The sequence below is a fragment of the Tachyglossus aculeatus genome, chromosome 1 (assembly GCF_015852505.1).
Source record: "Tachyglossus aculeatus isolate mTacAcu1 chromosome 1, mTacAcu1.pri, whole genome shotgun sequence".
Classification (NCBI taxonomy): Eukaryota; Metazoa; Chordata; class Mammalia; order Monotremata; family Tachyglossidae; genus Tachyglossus; species Tachyglossus aculeatus.
In genome coordinates this window covers 22,904,614-22,929,385 of record NC_052066.1, presented here as the reverse complement: position 1 = coordinate 22,929,385, position 24,772 = coordinate 22,904,614, and the positions used below count along the sequence as shown (strand labels likewise).

At 46.2% G+C, this 24,772-nt stretch overlaps 1 protein-coding gene across 1 annotated transcript in view; it reads left to right on the top strand.

Moving 5' to 3' along the window:
• Positions 1-587: 587 nt before the first annotated feature.
• CLDN18 (claudin 18) overlaps positions 588-24,772 on the top strand; it is a 30,615-nt gene continuing 6,430 nt past the window's right edge. The window contains exons 1-3 of the mRNA XM_038752066.1: positions 588-807; positions 11,192-11,356; positions 22,246-22,363. Of these exons, the coding sequence (XP_038607994.1) occupies positions 588-807; positions 11,192-11,356; positions 22,246-22,363 (503 nt within the window). The remainder of the gene's footprint in view (positions 808-11,191; positions 11,357-22,245; positions 22,364-24,772) is intronic.

Here is a 24,772-nt window from a genome sequence, read left to right as displayed (position 1 = left end):
ATGAGCAAAGGGAGTAAGTCAGGGTGACCAGAAGGGTGTGGGAAATGAGGCAAAGTAGGGCTTAGACTGGGAAGGCCGCAGGGAGGAGGTATGCCTCCTTAACATATACCTGAGCTCTTCTGTCTGAAGGCCAAGCTAATGGGCCTTTTCAGAAACTCTATTTACAACATTCTTGTGTCAAGGGGCTCAGAATACAGCCCACCGCCCAGTCTTGGGAGGTGGGGAGAGGTGTGGGCTTTTCTAGAGAAAGAAGAAAAGCTACTAGTTACTCCATTCCACGCGGACCGCCCCTGCACTTGGCCGTTAGAACAAGTGCCCCTAGAGCACAGGAACTCCTCATTCTAGCTTGGCTATCAAAGGGGAAAGTAGGCTACTCCAGTCAGGGCGAAACCGGACTATCTTACGAAAACACTTTGAGCAAATAGGGCCGGCTGACAGAAAACACCCGATAAGAGCAGCTCCCCTCCTGGTGGCTCGGTCGGGAAGACTTGGAATTTTCCACCAGTCCTCCCTAGGGATACCGGGGACCAGGACCAAGGCAGAGGCAGGAGAGGTCGGAGGCGACGGGGACCGACAGGGGAGAGACCATGTCAACGACGCTTTGCCAGATGATGGGATTCGTCCTGTCCACTCTCGGATTGGCGGGAATCATCGCGGCCACTGGGGTGGACATGTGGAGTACTCAGGACTTGTATGACAATCCGGTCACATCCGTATTCCAGTACGAAGGGCTGTGGAGGAGCTGCGTAAGACAGAGCTCCGGTTTTACCGAGTGCAGGCCTTACTACACCATCCTTGGACTGCCAGGTAGGGATGGATAGATGATGGGGAAGCAGCATGGCTCAGCGGATAGAGCATGGGCCTGGGAAGATCAGTTTGTTCATTTATTAAGTAATCAATTTGGAAGTAATTTTTTTTTCCCCAATTGAATCAGTTGGCAGTGAAAAATGATGTGAAATTTTAGTGTTACAGCTCTCAACTATTGTAGGTGATTAAGTGATCTCCTGCTTCTAGACTGTGAGCCCGTTGTTGGGTAGGGATTGCCCAATTGTACTTTCCAAGCGCTTAGTACAGTGCTCTGCACACAGTAAGCACTCAATAAATACGATTGAATGAATGAATGAATTCTAATCCCGACTCCGCCATGCATCTGCTAGATTACCTTGAGCTTCTCTAGACTTCAGTTACCTCATCTGGAAAACGGGGAGTGAGACCGTGAGGCCTGCGTGAGGCATGGATTGTGTCCAACCCAATTTGCTTGTATCCACCCCAAAGCTTAGTACAGTGTCTGGCGCATAACGAATACCACGGTCGTTATCAAGGAACTCTAATCATAGAATATCTGGCCAAAGGGTGGTGGGTCGCTTTGCCAGTCCACTTTGCAGAACTCTTGGATGCCAACCAAGGCTCAGATTTGATTGTTGCCTATCTGGGCGTGCTGCCGGTAACTCCCGAGGTAGCTCTGGGAATTTGTCCTTGCACAGCTGAGGGCAAAATCAAAATCTGTCCCTGAGCACGGCTGCGTGACGGCAGAATTTGGCACAGTGGATTTGGTGGCCGTAAACCACAGTAATACCGAGACTCCAGAAGATTAAGACCAATAATCCTGTATTTGTAACAGAAAGAGAGTGCCAGGAAGGAGAAGGCCCCAAGTAAATGGGACCGTTGTTAGGATAAAGTGGGAAAGGAAATCAGCAATTATTTTTCTCCGCTGAAAATCTAGGGGTGGATCTCAAATATGACCTGTTTAACTGAGGTCAAGTGTAAACGTTATTAGGAAAATCTAGTGCTATTCTGAGAATAGTCACTACTACCTTTATAAGTTTTGTTTCAAACTATGAGAAGAGTTGGGGAGTTCTTTTTTGCTTAAGATCAAAGGATGTTTTCCATAAAAGTTTGGTTTTTCTTTGAAGAAGGGGCTGGATCCACAGATCTAAAGAATTTGCATTTAGACCAAGGATACAAGTGTTTTTGTTTCATGCTGCTTTCCTAGGCTTCTTGGGCAAATAAAAATCATCACACCATATTGCCAAACTTTCTGTAGGTCAAGACCACATCATAAGGACCAGCATAGCCTAATGGGCCTGGGAGTCGGAGGAATTGGGTTCTAATGCTGGTTCTGTGTGACCCTAAGACAGTCACTTAACTTCTCTATGCCCATTTCCTCAACTGTAAAATAGGAGTTCAATGCCTGTTCTCCCTACTGCTTAGACTGTGAACACCATGTAGGATGAGAATGATGTCCACCCTAATTTACTTGTTTCTACCCCAGCACTTGGAACAGTGCTTGAACCATAGTAAGTGCTTAACAAATTTTATTATTATTATTATTAGGCCAGTGGCAGAGCAAGGATTAGGGCCAAGATTTCTGACTCTCAGATCTGTGATCTTTCCGCTGGGCACTGCTGACTCTCAGGAGATGTGTTTCCAGGAAAAGAAGAATAGGTCACATTAACATTACCATACTTGAGCTGTGCTTCCCTAAGTTTGCCGAAGGTAGAACAGATCTCAGTGTTGTGAGAAAGAGAGGAGGAGGTTTTGGCCCGTTTCTGTAAATTAGAAACGACCTTAGAAAGAGCATTTGAAAACCCGCTTGTTTCATTGTGCATCTGGTTCTTCATGTAATGGCTTCCACTTCTTCCAGATATATGAATCCGTAAATCCATGTAAACTCACCTGATGATACAATTGGCCGACAAAATATTAGTTGTCAGTTTCAAGGGAAAAAAACAACATTTAGAGCTAGCTTCCCTGGCGCTGCTTTTATTCTTAATAAAATTTCAAATGATGCTCTCTAAGTGACTGATTACGGTTTCAAACAGCAATATATTTGTTCGAGCTTAGTGATCATCTTTTCTGACTACAAAGCTTCAAGGATTCATCATCGGCAACGGCCAGTGCTTTACAAAATTATTTTTAAAAAAATAATGTTGCAATAAGGGAATTTACTTCACCAGAGAAAGGGTAATGTATAGAATGGAGGATCGGATCAACAATTTCCCAGAAAGCATTGCTTTGCACTTGATAAATGGCTGGAAGGCTAAGTCACTACCAAATTGCTTTCAGAAACTAGTTCTTTTTTTAATGTTCTATGTCCTAATAAATATAACCGCCACTTCAGCCGATTTCCATGTCCACATCAATAACAGGAATTAAGATGAGGTGGAATGGGTTTGCTGGTCCCACCAGTAGAGTTCTTCCTGAAGGCGAGAGGATCTCTCCAGGTCTCTTTGAGCCGGGTAGGAGGAAATTCCCATTCTACTACGCCCTGGGCTAACACTAGGGATCAGAGTTCTTGGAGACTTCAATAAGTCCCACTGGTGCTGATATCTCAATCAATCAATGTTATTTATTGAGCGCTCACTATGTGCAGAGTACTGGACAAACGCTCGGGCGAGTACAACGTAACAGAGTGGGTAGACACGTTCCCTGTCCACAAGGAGCTTGCAGTTTAGAGGGGGAGCTTACAGTCTAGAGCTAAAGTCTACAATCTACCTCACCACATTTTAACCCAAAAAAATCCAGGCTCCCCCTCAGATTGGCAGACAAGGCCCCACAATCCCCTGCTTCTGAGCTAGATCTATGCAGTTAAAAAAGATCTCACTGAGCAAAAGAATTCAACAATAATATACTATTTTATAGAAAAGGAAATGTCAATTTTTTTTTTTGGCTGTGGGTAAATATTTTATAGCCCCCAGCTCACTGGGGAAAAATTAAATGTTTTAAACCAGAAGAAAGTTGGTTGATAGGGGCTATACTGAAGCATTTTGCAGGCTGGGATGTGTTTAGTGGCTCAAAGGTAATGAATGAGCTTTGTTTGTTATTAAGAAGCAGCTTAGCCTAGAAGAAAGAGGATTTGCCTGAGAGTCAGGGGACCTGGATTCTAAACACAGCTCTGGCACTTACCTGCTGTGTGACCTTAGGCAAGTCACTAAACCTCTCTATGCCTCAGTGTTACCTCATCTGTAAAATGGAGACTCAATATTGGTTCTCCCTCCTACTGAGAGCCCCAGACGGGACAGGGACTGCATGGGACCCTTGTGTCTTGCTGTGCCCAGAGCTTCACACAGTGGTTGGCGTATCATAAGTGCTTAATGAACACCCTAATGATTATTATTAAGCAAAACGAATGCCACGTGACTTGGTGAGAGTCCTGGGCAAAAGCGGTCTCAAGTAATATTCATTCATTCATTCATTCAATCATATTTATTGAGCGCTTACTGTGTGCAGAGCCCTGTACTAAGCACTTGGGAACTACAAATCGGCAACATCTAGAGATAGTCCCTACCCAATAACGAGCTCATAGTCTAGAAGGGGGAGACAGACAAAAAAAAAAAAAAAGAAAACCCACGTAGACAGGTGTCAATATCAACAGAATAAATAGAATTATAGCTATATATACATCATTAATAAAATAGAGTAATAAATATGCACAAACATATACAAGTGCTGTGGGGAGGGGAAGGGGGAAGGGCAGAGGGAGGGAGGAGGGAGGGATGGGGGGGAGGAGGAGGAGAGGAAAAAATAGTAAAGTTGCCTGTGGTTTGAAGGCAATGGCGAGATTGTAACCATGGGTGTGAGGATTGAGAACCTCTTGTACCTCTGACTACTGTGGTTATGAAATACCTTTTCTGGCCCTTCACCATTCCGGGTAAGAAGTGCTCAGGCAGCAGTGGCTAAAAGAACCAAGTTATCTGCAAACACAAGCAGGACGTGAGCTTGGCTTGGACTTACAGTTGGCACCACTGCTTAGAGAAGCAGCGTGACTCAGTGGAAAGAGCCCGGGCTTTGGAGTCAGAGTTCATGGGTTCAAATCCCGGCTCCGCCAATTGTCAGCTGTGTGACTTTGGGCAAGTCACTTAACTTTCTCTGTGCCTCAGTTACCTCATCTGTAAAATGGGGATTAAGTCTGTGAGCCCGCCCCCCGTGGGACTACCTGATCACCTTGCAACCTCCTCAGTGCTTAGAATAGTGTTTTGCACATAGTAAGCATTTAATAAATGCCATCATTATTATTATATTATTATTATTACCAAGCCAACCAAGGGGTTCTCAGATTTCTCCCTCTTGGTTAGGAGGTAGGGATCTTGCAGACATTCAGTAAGAGTACTAATAGTGTGGCCTAATGGTTAGAGCACGGGCCTGAGAGCCAGAAGGACCTGGGTTCTAATCATATATCAGCCACTGTCTGCTGTGTGACCTTGGGCAAATTACTGCACTTCTCTGGGCCTCAGTTACCTTATCGGTAAAATGGGGATTGATTGTGAGACCCATGTGGGCCGGGAGTCGACGGCGGAACAGGCGAGAACGAGGCTCAGTGAGGAGGTTAGTGGTGGCAGAGGAGCGGAGGGTGCGGGCTGGGCTGGAGAAGGAGAGAAGGGAGGTGAGGTAGGAGGGGGCGAGGGGATGGACAGCCTTGAAGCCAAGAGTGAGGAGTTTTTGCCTGATGCATAGGATGATTGGTAGCCACTGGAGATTTTTGAGGAGGGGAGTAATGTGCCCAGAGCGTTTCTGCACAGAGATGATCTGGGCAGCAGCATGAAGTATAGACTGAAGTGGGGAGAGACAGGAGGATGGGAGATCAGAGAGGGGCTGATGCAGTAATCCAGTTGGGATAAGATGAGAGATTGAATCAGCAGGGTAGCAGTTTGGATGGAGAGGAAAGGGCGGATCTTGGTGATGTTGCAGAGGTGAGACCTGCAGGTTTTGGTGACAGATTGGATGCGAGGGGTGAATGAGAGCAGAGTCGAAGATGCCACCCAGGTTGCGGGCTTGTGAGACAGGAAGGATGGTATTTACCATCCTTGCATTTGTATTTACCCCAGCACTTAGAAAAGTGCTTGGCACACAGAAAGAGCTTAATAAATATCATCATAATCATCACGTAGCACAGTGCCTGGCACAAAGTAAGTGCTTAACAAATATCACAATTATTATTATAATTATTTTCATTATTCTTACAAATTTGTCTGGGCACCTTAACAAATCTACCAACCCAAAGTATGGCAGACCACAGCAATCCTCCATCAAAATCCTCCTAAAAACCCACCTCCTCCAGGAAGAATTTCCCAATTATTCATTAATTCATTCAGTCATACTTATTGAGGATTTACCACGTGCAGGACACAGTACTAAGCTCTTGGGATAGTGTAATATAACAATAAATAGACAAATTCCCTACCTACAGTGAGCTTACAGTCTCGAGGAGTAGACAGACATTAGGACAGACATTATATAAATTACAAATATTCAACAGTATTATAAATAAATTGCAATTAACTCCTCTTTCCAGGATAGATCCAGCCAAAAAATGCCTTCAGTGGTATGCTGCACATCTTAACACTTATGCGTATTCTAGATTCTATTCAACTTAAACTATTTGTCTAGTGATCCTTCTATACTTTTGCTCTCCTCACCCATAATGTTTTGTGTTTATCAGTGCATCAGAGGCAGAGATAGGATTAGAACCCAGGTCCTCTGACCCCCAGACCTGTGCTGTTTTCACTAGGCCGCTCTGCTTCTCAATGCTTCTCCCCTATTCCAGTCAATGAGAGGTGTGTGTAGTACATAACCTGTGTTCCACTGGACATAGAGTATAACGTCATGTTGTCACAAGTGTCATTTTCCAGCAGTGTGGAAATTACACATGATCTGAGAGTACTTCTTCAGGGGGGCTTCTGGGACCCTCCACTTGGTCAGAGCCGTGGAAACTGTCAACAGTAGCAGGTGCTGAACATAAAAATAAAACACAATTAAAGCATCCAATTCTACAGCAGGAGCAGGTCAGCTGACAACCACACGGTGTGTAGGAAACTGGACAACTGGCTCAACAATGGAAGCAGCATGGCTCAGTGGAAGGAGCCCAGGCTATGGAGTCAGAGGTCATCGGTTCAAATCCCGGCTCCGCCATTTGTCAGCTGTCTGACTTTGGGCAAGTCATTTCACTTCTCTGGGCCTCAGTTCCCTCATCTGTAAAATGGGGATTAAGACTGTGAGCCCCCCGTGGGACAACCTGATCACCTTGTAAACTCCCCAGCGCTTAGAACAGTGCTTTGCACATAGTAAGCACTTAATAAATGTCATCACTAACTGGCTATGCTCCTCCAGTAACACCGGACCTCATTTCCTTTCGCTTCAAGGTCTCTACCTTTTCCCATTACCATTTATATTGAAGTATTATTCTTATTAAGGTATTCATGAAGTATGCTAAGTATTACTGTGTGTACCAGGTAATGAATGACATGGCCACCATACCTGACCCACACAGGGCTCCCTATTTTACAGATGAGGAGACTGAGGCCAAGGGAAGCTATTTGCCTCAGGTCGCACTGTAGGTCAGGGGTAGATGTGGGACACAAACCCATCCATCTGTGCTGACTCCCAGCCCCATTCTCTCTCCAGGAGTCACGCTACCTTCCAAAACATGCAGTCACTTAAATAGAGTAATAAATCTGTACAAATATATACAAGTGCTGTGGGGAGGGGAAGGAGGTAGGGCAGGGGGGAGGAGGAGAGGAAAAGGGGGGCTCAGTCTGGGAAGGCTTTCTGGAGGAGGTGAGCTCTCAGTAGGGCTTTGAAGGGAGGAAGAGAGCCAGCTTGGCGGATGTGCAGAGGGAGGGCATTCCAGGCCAGGGGAAAGATGTGGGTTGGGGGTTGATGGTGGGACAGGCAAGAATGAGGCACAGTGAGGAGGTTAGTGGCAGAGGATTGGAGGGTGCGGGCTGGGCTAGAGAAGGAGAGAAGGGAGGTGAGGTAGGAGGGGGCAAGGGGATGGACAGCCTTGAAGCCGAGAGTGTGAGGAGTCTTTGCTTGATGCGTAGGTTGACTGGCAGCCACTGGAGATTTTTGAGGAGGGGAGTATCATGCCCAGAATGTTTTTGCACAAAGATGATCTGGGCAGCAGAGTGAAGTATAGACTGAAGTGGGAGAGACAGGAAGATGGGAGATCAGAGAGGAGGCTGATGCAGTAATCCAGTCGGGATAGGATGAGAGATTGAACCAGCAGGGTAGCAGTTTGGATGGAGAGGATAAGGACGGATCTTGGTAATGTTGCAGAGGTGAGCTCGGCAGGTTTTGGTGACAGATTGGATGTGTGGGGTGAATGAGAGAGCGGAGTTGAGGATGACACCAAGGTTGCGGGGTTGTGAGACAGGGAGGATGGTAGTGCCGTCTACAGTGACAGGAAAGTCAGGGAGAGGGCAGGGTTTGGGAGGGAAGTGAAGGAGCTCAGTCTTGGACATATTGAGTTTTAGGTGGCGCGTAGACATTCAGATGGAGATGTCCTGAAAGCAGGAGGAGATATGAACCTGGAAGTCACCAATGACCTCCTGCTGGTCACCAATGACCTCCTGCTTGCCAAATCCAACGGCTCATACACTATCCTAATCCTCCTTGACCTCTCAGCTGCCTTTGACACTGTGGACCACCCCCTTCTGCTCAACATGCTATCTGACCTTGGCTTCACAGACTCTGTCCTCTCCTGGTTCTCCTCTTATCTCTCCAGTCGTTCATTCTCAGTCTCTTTTGCAGGCTCCTCCTCCCCCTCCCATCCCCTTACTGTAGGGGTTCCTCAAGGTTCAGTTCTTGGTCCCCTTCTGTTCTCGATTTACACTCACTTCCTTGGTGACCTCATTTGCTCCCACGGCTTCAACTATCATCTCTACGCTGATGACACCCAAATCTACATCTCTGCCCCTGCTCTCTCTCCCTCCCTCCAGGCTCGCATATCCTCCTGCCTTCAGGACATCTCCATCTGGATGTCTGCCCGCCACCTAAAACTCAACATGTCCAAGATTGAACTCCTTGTCTTCCCTCCCAAACCCTGCCCTCTCCCCGATTTTCCCATCACTGTTAATGGCACTACCATCCTTCCCATCTCACAAGCCTGCAACCTTGGTGTCATCCTCGACTCCGCTCTCTCGTTCACCTCTCACATCCAAGCCATCACCAAAACCTGCCAGTCTCAGCTCCGCAACATTGCCAAGATCTGCCCTTTCCTCTCCATCCAAACTGCTACCCTGCTCGTTCAAGCTCTCATCCTATCCCATCTGGATTATTGTATCAGCCTCCTCTCCGATCTCCCATCCTCCTGTCTCTCCCCACTTCAATCCATACTTCACGCTGCTGCCCGGATTGTCTTTGTCCAGAAATGCTCTGGGATTGTTACTCCCCTCCTCAAAAATCTCCAATGGCTACCAATCAACCTATGCATCAGGCAGAAACTCCTCACCCTGGACTTCAAGGCTGTCCATCACCTCGCCCCCTCCTACCTCACCTCCCTTCTCTCCTTCTCCAGCCCAGCCTGCACCCTCCACTCCTCTGCCGCTAATCTCCTCACCGTTAGGCCTCATTCTCGCCTGTCCCGCCATCAACCCCCGGCACACGTCATCCCCCTGGCCTGGAATGCCCTCCCTCCCTACATCCGGCAAGCTAGCTCTCTTCCTCCCTTCAAGGCCCTACTGAGAACTCACCTCCTCCAGGAGGCCTTCCCAGACTGAGCCCCTTCCTTCCTCTCCCCCTCCTCTCCCTCTCCATCCCCCCGCCTTACCTCCTTCCCTTCCCCACAGCACCTGTATATATGTATATAAGTTTGTATGGATTTATTACTCCATTTATTTATTTTACTTGTACATATTTATTCTATTTATTTTATTTTGTTAATATGTTTTGTTTTGTTCTCTGTCTCCCCCTTCTAGACTGTGAGCCCACTGTTGGGTAGGGACCGTCTCTATATGTTGCCAACTTGTACTTCCCAATCACTTAGTACAGTGCTCTGCACACAGTAAGTGCTCAATAAATATGATTGAATGAATGAATGAATGAGGGAGGGAGGGAGAGCAGGGGCAGAGATGTAGATTTGGGGGGCATCTCTCAACCACACAGCAATATTGTACATATCCATAGTTTATTTATATCAATGTCTGTCCCCCCTCTAGACTGTGTGCTCATTGAGGGTAGGGAATGTCTCTACTAATTCTGTATTGTACACTACCAAGCGCTTAGGACAGTGCTCTGCACATGGAAAGCACTCAACAAATATGATTGATTGATTTTGAAGTATTTCTGGGGCACGGTGTGAACGGGAGAAACAGGGACTTTCAGTAAGTACCTTGAATTTCCCAGGAAGTTAGGACATTTGACAAGAAGCATCATGGCCCATTGAAAGGAGCACAGACCTGAGAGTCAGAAGAACCTGGGTTCCAATTCTGGCTTTGCCCCCTTGTCTGCTGTGTGACATTGGGCAAGTCACTTCACTTCTCTGTGCCTCCATTCCCTCATCTGTCAAAGGGGGATTAAGATTGTGGGCCTCATGTGGGACAGGGACTGTCTCCAACCCAATTTACTTGTGTAGATCCCAGCATTTAGTACAGTGCCTGCAACACAATAAGCATTTAACAAATATAATTATTATTTATTATTAACAATAGCCCTTCCTACATTTTCCTGTAATGAACTTCATCCACTTTCACCCAATTGGAGCTTTATGGTCTCAACCAGTCTCAATGATTATGTTGATGATGATGATGATGATTATGGTTTGCTACATATTTCCTGTGTGCCACTGTAGTAAGCGCTGGGGTAGATGAGATAATCAGGGCCCACATGGGGCTCACAGTCTAAGTAGGAAGGAGACAAGAAATTGAACCACCGTTTTGCAGTTGAGGGACCTGAGGCACAGAGAAGGGGAGTGACTTGCCCAAGGTTACACAGCAGACAAGTGGCAGAGGCAGGATTAGAGCCCATGTCATTCATTCATTCATTCAATCATATTTATTGAGTACTTACTGTGTGCAAACCACTGTACTAAGCGGTTGGAAGAGTACAGTGGAATAATAAACAGGCACATTCCCTGCCCACAATGAGCTCACAGTGTAGGGGGGAGGCAGACATTAATATAAATAAATAAGTTACATTCATTCGATTCAATCGTATTTATTACATGCTTACTGTGTGCAAAGCGCTGTATTAAGCCATTGGGAGAGTACAATGCAACAACAAAAAGACACATTCCCTGCCCACAGTGAGCTTACAGTCAAGAGAATAGTGCTCTGCACATAGTAAGCGCTCAATAAACACGATTGATGATTGATGAAGAGAATACAGTCCTCTGCCCCCCAAGGCCCATGGTCTATCAACTAGCCCACGCCACCTCTCTTCTTCTCTCAGTGTCTTGGCATTTTCTACTTTGCAGCCATGTTGCAGGCTGTGAGAGCCCTAATGATCGTGGGCATCGTCCTGGGGGCCATCGGCCTGCTGGTGTCCATCTTTGCCCTGAAATGCATTCGAATCGGCAGCATGGAGGATTCCGCCAAGGCCCACATGACTCTGACGGCCGGGATCCTGTTCATTGTTTCTGGTAAGTTGGGGGTCAGACACCGCGGGGCAGCGCGCCCCACCCTGACACCCCTCCTGAGGACCAGGTTTAGCTCATGAAGCAATTTCACCTATTCCCTCTCCAAGCCTGGAGCTTTGGCCCGGGTGTTTTATCTGGTGTGGCTCCAGCTGCAGTTAGCAACCTCCTGCCTCATCCCAGCACTGAGAATGGCAGCCAGACGGGACACTGAGCTGATCAGAAGTCTGCACACCTCAGGCAGGCTGAGAGCAGGACAGGAGACAGGACTCGCCAAGCGCTTAGTACAGCGCTTAATACTTGGCACCAACATCGCCAAGATCCACTCATTCCTCTCCATCCAAACCGCTACCTTGCTGGTTCAATCTCTCATCCTATCCTGACTGGATTACTGCATCAGCCTCCTCTCTGATCTCCCATCCTCCTGTCTCTCCCCACTTCAGTCTATACTTCAAACTGCTGTCCGAATCATCTTTGTGCAGAAATGCTCTGGGCATGTTACTCCCCTCCTCAAAAATCTCCAGTGGCTACCAGTCAACCTACACATCAAGCAAAAACTCCTCACTCTTGACTTCAAGGCTGTCCATCACCTCACCCCCTCCTACCTCACCTCCCTTCTCTCCTTCTACAGCCCAGTACACACCTTCCGCTCCTCTGCCGCTAACCTCCTCAATGTGCCTCGTTCTTGCCTGTCGTGCCGTTGACCCCCGGCCCACGTCCTTCCCCTGGCCTGGAATGCCCTCCCTCCACACATCCGCCAAACTAGCTCTCTTCCTCCCTTCAAAGCCCTACTGAGAAATCACCTCCTCCAAGAGGCCTTCCCAAACTGAGCACCCCCTTTTCCTCCCCTCCTCCTCCCCATTGCTCCCCCTCCCTTCCTCCCTCTGCCCTACCCCCTTCCCCTCCCCACAGCACTTGTATATATTTCTACATATTTATTACTCTATTTATTTTATTCGTACACATTTACTGCATTTCTTTTATTAATGATGTGTATATAGCTACTATTTATTCTGCTGGTATTGACACCTGTCTACTTGTTTTGTTGTCTTTATCCCGCTTCTAGACTGTGAGCCTGTTGTTGGGTAGGGACCGTCTCTGTTGTCGATTTGTACTTCCCAAGTGCTTAGTACAGTGCTCTGCACACAGTAAGCACTCAATAAATGATTGATTGAATGAGTGAATGAATGACTTAAGGTGGGAGGAAGAGTAAAATAGAGAGCAGAGAGGGGAATGGACTTAACTACGGATAACTAATAGAGAAGAAACATAGCTAAGTAGATAGAGCAGGGCCCTGGAAGTCAGAAGGATCTGCATTCTAATCCTGACCACCACTTGTCTGCTGTGTGACGCTGGGCAAGTCACTTCATTTCTCTGAGCCTCAGTTACCTCATCCATGAAATGGGAATTAAGAGTGTGAGCCCTCTAGACTGTGAGCTTGTTATGGGCAGGAACACATTCATTCAATCGTATTTATTGAGCACTTACTGTGTGCAGAGCACTGTACTAAGCGCTTGGAAAGCACAAGTTGGCAATTTATAGAGACGGTCCCTACCCAACAATGGGCTCACAGTCTAGAAGGGGGAGACAGGCAATGAAACAAAACATGTGGACAGGTGTCAGATCATCAGAATAAAGGAACATGTCTGCTTGTTGTTATTATTGTACTCTCCCAAGTACTTAGTACGGTGCTTTGCAAACAGTAAGTGCTCAATAAATATGACTGAATGAATGAACGAACGGGGAAATGATGGGGAGAGAAGGAAGGACGGGAAGGAAGGAAGGGAGCCTGTAGACTGTAAGCTCCTTGTGGATAGGGATTGTGTCTGCCCACTTGGTCTTAATGTAATCAGCCCATCAGTCAGACATATTTATTGAGTGCTTACTGTATGCAGAGTATTGTCCTAAACACTTGGGAGAGTAAACTATAATAGGCACGTTCCCTGCCCTCAATGAGCTTACAGTCTAGAAAGAGAGACAGAGGAGACAGGCATTAACAGAAATAAATAAATTACGGATACGTGCATAAGTGCTGTGGGCCTGGGACGGAAGATGCATAAAGGGAGCAAATCAGGGAGACACAGAAGGGAGTGGGAGAAGAGAAAGACGGCTTAGTTGGGGAAGGCCTCATGAAACAGGAGGAGATTAATTGTATGTCGGATATGAGGAGGGAGGATGTTCCAGGCCAGAGGCAGGGTATGGGCAAGAGGTCAACAACGAGATAGTTGGGATAGAGGTACAGTGAGAAGGTTGGCATTAGAAGAGCCAAGTGTGCCGGCTGAGCATTCATTCATTCATTCATGCAATCGTATTTATTGAGCACTTACTGTGTGCAGAGCACTGTACTAAGCACTTGGGAAGTACAGGTTGGCAACATATAGAGACAGTCCCTACCCAAGAGTGGGCTCACAGTCTAGAAGGGGGAGACAGACAACAAAACAAAACATATTAACAAAATAAAATAAATAGAATAAATATGTACAAGTAAAATAAATAAATGGAGTAATAAATATGTACAAACATATATACATATATACAGGTGCCGTGGGGAAGGGAAGGAGGTAAGGCGGGGGGATGGTAAGGGGGCGGAGGGTGAGAGGAAGGTGGGGGCTCAGTCTGGGAAGGCCTCCTGGAGGAGGTGAGCTCTCAGTAGGGCCTTGAAGGGAGGAAGAGAGCTAGCTTGGCAGATGTGGGGAGGGAGGGCATTCCAGGCAAGGGAGATGATGTGGGCCGGGGGTCGACAGCGGGACAGGCAAGAACAAGGCACGGTGTGGAGATTAGCGGCAGAGGAGCGGAGGGTGTGGGCTGGGCTGAAGAAGGAGAGCAGGGAGGTGAGGTAGGAAGGGGCGAGGTGGTGGACAGCCTTGAAGTCAAGGGTGAGGAGTTTCTGCCTGATGCGTAGGTTGATTGGTAGCCACTGGAGATTTTTGAGGAGGGGAGTAACATGCCCAGAGCGTTTCTGGACAAAGACAATCCGGGCAGCGGCATGAAGTATGGACTGAAGTGGGGACAGACAGGAGGATGGAAGATCTGAGAGGAGGCTGATACAGTAGTCCAGACGGGATAGGATGAGAGCTTGAACGAGCAGGGTAGCAGTTTGAATGGAGAGAAAAGGGCGAATCTTGGCAATGTTGCGGAGGTGAGACCGGCAGGTTTTGGTGACGGCTAGGATGTGAGGGGTGAACAAGAGATCGGAGTCGAGGATGACACCAAGGTTGCTGGCTTGTGTGACGGGAAGGATGATATTGCCGTCAACAGTGATGGGAAAGTCAGGGAGAGGGCAGGGTTTGTGAGGGAAGACAAGGAGTTCAGTCTTGGACATGTTGCTTGAGTACTTTCTCAAGCATCTAGTAGAGCGCTCTGCACATGGTAAGCACTCAATAAATACCACAGATTGTTTGGTTGATAGATTGAAGGGAAATTGTTGTGTTCTTCCCTGCCAGATATATAAAGGAGACGCAGTGTGGCTCAGTGGAAAGAGCATGAGTTTTGGAGTCAGAGGTCACAGTTTCAAATCCCGGCTCCACCAATTGTCAGCTGTGTGACTTTGGGCAAGTCACTTAACTTCTCTGCACCTCAGTTCCCTCATCTGTAGAATGGGGGTCAAGACTGTGAGCCCCTCGTGGGACAACCTGATCACCTTGTATCCCCCCCACCCCTGCCAGTGCTTTGCAAATAGTAAGTGCTTAATAAATGCTATCATTATTATTATTAGTGTTGTGGAGTTGGGATGGGGTGAGTATCAGAATTATTAAGGGGTTAAGATCCAATGGCATAGGTGATGCAGAAAGGAGAATGAATTGGGAGGGGTAATAGGAAGTTATTCAAGGCTTAATAAATGCCATGATTATTATTATTATTATTATTATTATTATTATTATTATTAAAGGAGCAGGACTCTGGTACCTTGCTGAGAACAAGACAGTTGAGCAAGAGCTGTTGCTATTTGGGGGGGGGCGGGGTGTAATAACAATTCTAGTGGTAGTTGTCAATCAATCAATGGTATTTATTGAACACTTACTATGTGCAGGGCATTGTACTAAGCGGTTGGGAAAGTACAACGGAATTACTGGTCATGCTTCCTGCTCATAATAAGCTTACAGTCTAGAGGAGACAAGCATTTACTGTGAACCAAGCATTGAGGTAAATTCAAGTTATTCAGGTCAGACACAGTCCTTGTCCCACATGGGACTCACAGTCTAAGAAGGAGGGAGAACAGGTATTAAATATCCATTCTATAAGTGAATGAAGCAGCATTCGAGCATTCGAGAAGCAGCATGGCTCAGTGGAAGGAGCACGGGCTTTGGAGTCAGAGGTCATGAGTTCGAATCCCAGCTTCACCATGTCTGCTGTGTGCTCTTGGGCAAGTCACTTAACTTCTCAGAGCCTCAATTACCTCATCTGTAAAATGGGGATAATGACTGTAAGCCCCACGTGGGACAACCTGATCACCTTGTATCCCCCCCCCGCAGTGCTTAGAACAGTGCTTTGCACATAATAAGCACTTAACAAATGCCATTAAAAAAAAAGTGAGAAAACTGAGGCCCAGAGGCGTGAAGTGATTTGCCAAATTCACTCACTTGTTCAATCGTATTTATTGAGCACTTACTGTGTGCAGAGCACTCTACTAAGCACTTGGGAGAGTATAATACTACAATGAACAGCCACATTCCCTGCCCACAGCAACCTTATAGTCTAGACGGGGGGAGACGACATCAATACAAATAAACAAAGTGGCAGATATGTACGCAAGTGCTGTGGGGCTGAGGGCAGGGAAGAGCAAAGGGAGTAAGTCAGGAAGATGCAGAAGGGAGTGGGAGATGAGGAAAAGCAGGGCTTAGTCTGAGAAGGCCTCTTGGAGATGTGTCTTCATTAAGGCTTTGAAGGGGTGGAGAATAACTGTTGCTGGATTTAAAGAGGGAGGGAGTTCCACGCCAGAGGCAGGACTTGGGCTAGGGGTAGGTGGTGAGACAGGAGAGATCGAGGCACAGTGAGAAGGTTAGCACAAGAAGAACAAAGTGTGAGGGCTGGGTTGTAGGAGAGAAGTGAAATGAGGTAGAAGGGGTCATGGTGGTGGACCGCTTTAAAACCAATGGTGAGGAGTTTTTGTTTGATATGGAGGTGGACCGGTAACCACTGGAGTTTTTTGAAGAGCAAGGTGTTATGTCCTGAATATTTTTGTAGAAATATGATCCCGACAGCAGATTGAAGTACGGACTGGAGAGGGTAGAGACAGGAGGCCGGGAGGCTGATACAAACAAAGGAGGCTGATGCAGTAATCCAGGAGGGATAGGATGAGTGGTTGTATTAACATGGTAGTAGTCTGGATGAAGAGGAAAGGGCAGATTTTATGTTGTGAAGATGGGGCCGACAGGATTTAGTGATGGATGAAATACATGGATTCAATGACAGAGAGGAATCGAGGATAATGCCAAGGTTATGAGCTTGTGAGACAGGAAGCATAGTGGTGCCATCTACAGTGATGGGAAGGACAGGGTTTGGATGGGAAGTTAAGGAGCTCTGTTTCAGAGATGTTAAGCTTAAGGTGATGTTAGGACATCCAAGTAGAGATGTCTTGAAGGCGGAAGGACATGAGAGACTGGAGAGAGGGAGAGAGAGCAGGGCTGGAGATGTAGATTTGGGTGTCATCCACACAGAGGTGGAAGTTGAAGCCATGGGAGCCAATGAGCTCTCCAAGGGAGTGGGTATAGATGGAGAATAGAAGGGGATCCAGCACTGAGTCTTGAGGGAGCCCATTCATTCATTCATTCAATCGTATTTATTGAGCGCTTACTGTGTGCAGAGCACTGTACTAAGCGCTTGGGAAGTACAAGTTGGCAACATATGGAGACGGTCATCATCATCAATCGTATTTATTGAGCGCTTACTATGTGCAGAGCACTGTACCAAGCGCTTGGGAAGTACAAATTGGCAACATATAGAGACAGTCCCTACCCAACAGTGGGCTCACAGTCTAAAAGGGGAAGACAGAGAACAAAACCAAACATACTAACAAAATAAAATAAACAGCATAGCTATGTACAAGTAAAATAAATAAATAAATAGAGTAATAAATATGTACAAACATATATACATATATACAGGTGCTGTGGGGAAGGGAAGGAGGTAAGAAGGGGGGATGGAGGGGGGACGAGGGGGAGAGGAAGGAAGGGGCTCAGTCTGTTATGCTGCTTCTCCTAAGAGCTGTATTGCTCCTAGCTGGTCATTTACAGTCAAGCAAAGGCACTGAAAGTCAAACTCGCAAACTACAGTTCTCCACATCACCTGCTTCTTTGCTTGATTCCATTTATTGAAGGATTGAATCAAGAGTATTTATTGAGCACTTACTCTGTGCAGAACACGGTAATAATAATAATGATGGCATTTAATTTAGCGCTTACTATGTGCAAGGCACTGTACTAAGCGCTGGGAAGGTTACAAGGTGATCAGGTTGTCCCATGGGGGGCTCACAGTCTTCATCCCCATTTTACAGATGAGGGAACTGAGGCCCAGAGAAGTGAAGTGACTTGCCCAAAGTCACACAGCTGACAATTGGCAGAGCCGGGATTTGAACCCATGACCTCTGACTCCAAAGCCCGGGCTCTTTTCCACTGATCCACGCTGCTTCTCTACTACTGAGTGCGGAGTACTGAGTGCTTCAGAAACGGCATGCCTTAGAGGAAAGAACACGGGCTTGGGAGTCAGAGGTTGTGGGTTCTAATCCCGCTCCACCACTTGTCAGCTGTGCGACAGTCACTTAACTTCTCTGTGCCTCAGTTACCTCATCTGTAAAATGGGGATGAAGACTGTGAGCCCCTTGTGGGACAGCCTGATTGCCTTGTATCTACCCCAGCGCTTAGAACAGTGCTTGGTACATAGTAAGCGCTTAACAAATACCAACATTATAATTGAGAGAGGGCAACAGAGTGAGTAGATATGGGCCCTTAAGAAACTTAGATTCTATTCATTCATTTGTTCAAATTTATTCATTCAATCATATTTATTGAGCACTTACTGTGTGCAGAGCACTGTACTAAGCGCTTGGGAAGTACAAGTGGCAACATATGGAGACGATCCCTACCCAACAATGGGCTCACAGTCTAGAAGGGAGAGACAGACAACAAAACAAAAAACATGAAAACAGGTGACAAAACCATCAGAACAAATAGAATTAAAGCTATACGCACATCATTAACAAAATAAGCAGAATAGTAAATATGTACAAGTAAAATAGAGTAATAAATTCGTACAAATATATACAATATTGTATATATATTGTGTATATACACAATTGTATATATTATATACAATACAATATAGAGAGAAGCAGCATGGCTCAATGGAAAGAGCATGGGCTTTGGAGTCAGAGGTTGTGGGTTCAAATCCCAGCTCTGCCAATTGTCAACTGTGTGACTTTGGGCAAGTCACTTCACTTCTCTGTGCCTGTTACCTCATCTGTAAAATGGGGATTAAGACTGTGAGCCCTCATGGGGCAACCTGATCACCTTGTAACCTCCCCAGCGCTTAGAACAGTGCTTTGCACATAGTAAGCACCTAATAAATGCCATTATTATTATTATTATTATACAAGTGCTGAGGGGAGGGGAAGGAGATAGCGCACTTACTGTGTGCAGAGCAGTATACTAAGAACTTGGGAAAGTACAATATGTCACGGGCCCCTGGTTCGTACCAACCAGGACTTTCCTTGATCAGGGGAGCTGTAGTGACACGTAGTAGGGTTCAAACCAAAGCTCTGATCTCCAAGGTAACCGTGGAAAGTTTTTTACTTAGTTTTACCAACATACAAGGGAGTGACACATACATGCAAACACACTCAATCCACCAAGGGTCCGGTAGCTTCTTCTTTCTGATGCCGATGCTTCTTCTTTCTGCTTCCAAGTGCTGCTCTCCTGCTTCCTGCGTGACTTTTTTCTGAATGCTTCCTTTCCACAGTCTTTCCTCTGAGTGCTTCACCCCAGGTGCTTCGTCTTGCTTCTCCTCTGCTTCCAGGTGCCTCCTCGCAATTCAAAACAACCGCCTTTTATCTGGCTTAGGTGTCACAGCAGTGGCTCTAATAATAATAATAATAATGAGGGCATTTGTTAAGCGCTTACTAAGCGCTGGGGAGGCTACAAGGTGATCAGGTTGTCCCACAGTCAATCCCCATTTTACAGATGAGGTAACTAAGGCCCAGAGAAGTGAAGTGACTTGCCCAGAGTCACACAGCTGGCAATGGTGGAGCCGGGATGAGAACCCATGACCACTGACTCCAAAGCCTGTGCTCCTTCCACTGAGCCACTCTGCTTCTCCATAAGATACTCACTGATTAGTCCAGGCCCGTTACTGGGTAGAGCAGGGAGAGAAGGCCACATTTCCCTCCATGCTTCCTACCCCTGCCCTCAAGTAGAGCCCATGAGTGCTTTCGCCATCCTCTTTTGTTGTTGTTCCGGAATCAATCAATCATATTTATTGAGCGCTTACTGTGTGTGGAGCACTGTACTAAGCACTTGGGAAGTACAAGTTGGCAACATATAATGACGGTCCCTACGCAACAGTGGGCTCACAGTCTAGAAGGGGGAGACAGAGAACAAAACCAAACATACTAACAAAATAAAATAAATAGAATAGATATGTACAAGATAAATAAATAAATAGAGTAATAAATATGTACAAACATATATACCTATATACAGGGATCACAAACAGTCACTAATAAGGCAGCTAAACAGCAATAAAGAGAGACAATCCCTGCCCACATGGAGCTCTCAATCAAGAGGGAAAAGACAGACAGCAATACAAGTAAACATTTTAGCAGGGAACTGATCACTGGCCTAGACAGATAATAACTGTGGTATGTGTGCTGCTAAGAGAAGCAGCATGGCCTAGTGGAAAGAGCATTGGCTTGGGAGTCATGAGTCATGGGTTCTAATCCCTGCTCTGCCACCTATCAGCTGTGTGACTTTGGGGAAGTCACTTGACTTCTCTGTGCCTCAGTGACCTCATCTGTAAAATAGGGATTAAGACTGTGAGCCCCATGTGGGACAACCTGATTAGCTTGTATCTACCCCAGTGCTTAGAACAGTGCTTGGCACATAATAAGTGCTTAACAAATACCATCATCATCATGATCATCATTTGTTAAGTACTTATTAGTACTTATTAGCCACGAGAAGCAGTGTGGCTCAGTGGAAAAGAGCACGGGCTTTAGAGTCAGAGGTCATGGGTTCAAATCCCGGCTCTGCCAATTGCCAGCTGGGTGACTTTGGGCAAGTCACTTAACTTCTCTGTGCCTCAGTTACCCAATCTGTAAAATGGGGATTAAAACTTTGACCCCCCCGTGGGACAACCTGATCATCTTGTAACCTCCCCAGTGCTTAGAACAGTGCTTTGCGCATAGTAAGCGCTTAATAAATGCCATTATTATCATTATTATTAGGTGTCAGGCACTGTACTAAACGCTGGGGTGGATATAAGCAAATTGGATTGGATACAGTCCCTGACCCACATGGGGTTCACAGTCTTAATCTCCATTTCACAGATGAGGTAACTGAGGCACAGAGAAGTGAAGTGACTTGCCCAAGGTCACTCAGAAGACAGGTGATGGAGCCGGGATTAGAACCCAGGTCCTTCTGACTCCCAGCCCCATGCTCTTTCCACCAGGCCACACAAGATCAGTAGATCTTGCAGAAGAACCAACCCCTTCTGTGGAGAAGGCGGGGAGGGTTTCTGTCCATCCACAGGATTTACTGAGCACCACTTATGTGTAACCATCTAATGGGGTACAACAAAGCAGAAAAAAGACACAATCTTTGCTCTCAAGCGGTTAGCTACAGCCCAAATTTATTCCAGCCTCTTGCTGACATTTTATCCATAATTCACTGAATCTATGTAAAAACCAATGCATTTCTAGACTGTGAGCCCACTATTGGGTAGGAAATATCTCTATATGTTGCCAACTTGTACTCCCCAAGTGCTTAGTACAGTGCTCTGCACACAGTAAGTGCTCAATAAATACGATTGAATGAATTCTCCAGAAGTTTGGCTTCATTTTTGTCAATAAAGTTTCTCAAATGCATCCCATCGCCATCAGTTTGCTATTGAAAGACTGAATTGATTAGAGCCTTTGAACTTGTTTTTCTTGGAAATGTGCTACAATGTCAGAGTTTCACTGCTTTCATGGAGTCTAAAAACTCCCTATATTCATTCATTCATTCATTCATTCAATCGTATTTATTGAGCGCTTACTGTGTGCAGAGCACTGTACTAAGCGCTTGGGAAGTACAACTTGGCAACCTCTAGAGACGGTTCCTACCTAACAGTGGGCTCACAGTCTAGAAGGGGAAGACAGAGAACAAAACAAACATAGTAACAAAATAAAATAAATAGAATAAATATGTACAAATAAAATAGAGTAATAAATACGTACAAACATATATACATATATACAGGTGCTGTGGGGATGGGAAGGAGATAAGGGGGGGATTCATCCAATTGTATTTATTGAGCGCTTACTGTGTGCAGAGCACTGTACTAAGCGCTTGGGTAGTAAAAGTTGGCAACATAGAGAGACAGTCCCTACCCAACAGTGGGTTCACAGTCTAGAAGGGGGAGACAGAGAACAAAAAACAAAACATATTAACAAAATAAAATAAATAGAATAAATGTGTACAAATAAAATAGAGTAATAAATACGTACAAACATATATACATATATATAGGTGCTGTGGGGAGGGGAAGGAGATAATGGGGGGATGGGGAGGAGAAGGAGAGGAAGGAGGGGGCTCAGTCTGGGAAGGCTATATTGAAACAAGCAGGAAAGTGACATTTCACGGACAGACATAATTCAATTCAGAGGCAACTGTAGGGGAGATAACAAAATTTTTCTTTGCCCGCAGGTATTTGTGCTATTGCTGGAGTATCTGTATTCGCCAATATGCTGGTCACCAACTTCTGGATGTCAACAGCTAACATGTATTCTGGAGTAGGCGGTGTGGTTCAGACTGTTCAGACAAGGTGATTGACCTGTTCCATTCAAGACTTCAATGGTGAAATTGTTACATGACTCACTTTAAATACAAAAATGCTGTAATATCCCTTAGAGAGAATGGCCAGAGTTCCCCAGAAACAACCATGCTCCCTAGTGGAAATCACCAGTGGTCTTTGAACACCTAAATGTAATTTCTTGAGAAAAAACTTGGGAAAATGACTCGGAGCTAACCCACCTTATCTGCTGAAAAACTGTGAGTCTTTATCTCATGTTTTTAGAGTATTCATTCATTCATTCAATCGCATTTACTGAACGCTTACTGTGTGCAGAGCACTGTATGAAGCGCTTGGGAGGTACAAGTTGTGGCAATATATAGAGACAGTCCCCACCCAACAACGGGCTCACAGTCAAGAAGGGGGAGACAGACAACAAAACAAAATATGTGGACAGGTGTCAAGTCATCAGAACAAATAGAATTAAAGCTAAATGCACATCATTAACAAAATAAATAGAATAGTAAATATGTACAAGTAAAATAGAGTGATAAATCTGTACAAACATATATACAGGTGCTGTGGGGAGGGGAAGGAGGTAGGGTGGAGGAGATGGAAGGAGGAGAGGAAAAAGGGGGCTCAGTCTGGGAAGGTCTCTTGGAGGAGGTGAGCTCTCAGTAAGGCTTTGAAGGGAGGAAGAGAGCTAGCTTGGCGGATGTGTGGAGGGAGGGCATTCCAGGCCAGGGTGAGGATGTAGAGTACTTGTAAAGTGCTTACTATAGTCCAAGGCCTGCATTGAGCATGGGGACAGATACAGTCTATGCAGGAGGGAATAGGAAAAAACTCCTCACCCTCAGCTTCAAGGCTGTCCATCACCTCGCCCCCTCGTACCTCACCTCCTTTCTCTCCTTCTCCAGCCCATTCCGCACCCTCCGCTCCTCTGCCGCTAATCTCCTCACCATGCCTCGTTCTCACCTGTTCCGCCGTTGACCACCAGCCCACGTCATCCCCCTGGCCTGGAATACCCTCCCTCCGCACATCCGCCAAGCTAGCTCTCTTCCTCCCTTCAAGGCCCTTCTGAGAGCTCACCTCCTCCAGGAGACCTTCCCAGACTGAGCCCCCTCTTTCCTCTCCCCCTCCTCCCCCTCCCCATCCCCCCGCCTTACCTCCTTCCCCTCCCCACAGCACCTGTATATATGTTTGTACGTATTTATTACTCTATTTTGTTTATACATGTTTATTCTATTTATTTCATTTTGTTAATATGTTTTGTTTTGTTCTCTGTCTCCCCCTTCTAGACTGTGAGCCCACTATTGGGTAGGGATCATCTCTATATGTTGCCAACTTGTACTTCCCAAGTGCTCAGTACAGTGCTCTGCACACAGTGAGCACTCAATAAATACGATTGAATGAATGAATGAATGAATGAATGAATGAATGAATGAATGAATGAATGAATCCCCATTGCACAGATGGCTTCACTCTGCTGCCCAGATTATCTTTCTACAGAAACGATCTGGGTATGTCACCCCACTCCTCAAAAATCTCCAGTGGTTGCCTATCAACCTCCAGCTCAAACAAAAACTTCTCACTATTGGCTTCAAAGCTCTTCATCCCCTTGCCCCTTCTTACCTCACCTCCCTTCTCTCCTTCTCCAGCCCAGCCCACACACTCCACTCCTCTGTCGCTTATCTCCTCACTGTGCCTCATTCTCGCCTGTCCCACCGTCAACCCCATCCCACATCCTACCTCTGGCCTGGAATGCCCTCCCTCCTCAAATCTGCCAATCACACTTCCTCCCTTCAAAGCCCTACTGAAGGCTCACCTCCTCCAAGAGGCCTTCCCAGATTAATCCCCCCTTTTCCTCTGTTCCCCATCCCCTCTGCATCACCCCTCCCCTCCACATCACCCTGATGTGCTTCCCTTGCTCTACCCATCTCTCTCCACCCCACAGCATTTGGGTATATATGTACGTATCTATAATTCTATTTATTTATATTGATGCCTATTCACTTGTTTTAATGTCTGTCTCCCCCCTCCTAGACTGTAACCCCTGAGTGGGCAGGGATGGTCTCTCTTTATTGCTGAATTGTACTTTCCAAGCACTTAATACAGTGCTCTGCACACAGTAAGTGCTCAATAAATACAATTGAATGACTAAATGAATGAGGCACTGAGATGTTAAGTGACTTGGGCGAGGTCACAGGGCAGACAAGTGGAAGAGCATGGGATTGTTTTGTTGTCTGTCTCCCCCTTCTAGACTGTGAACCCGTTGTTGGGTAGTGACCATCGCTATATGTTGCCAACTTGGACTTCCCAAGCACTTAGTACAGTGCTCTGCACACTGTAAGCACTCAATAAATACAATTGAATGAATGAATTACAGCCCAAGTGCTGCCAACCCCAGGCCTGTGCCCTCTCTATTAGGCCATACTGCTTCCT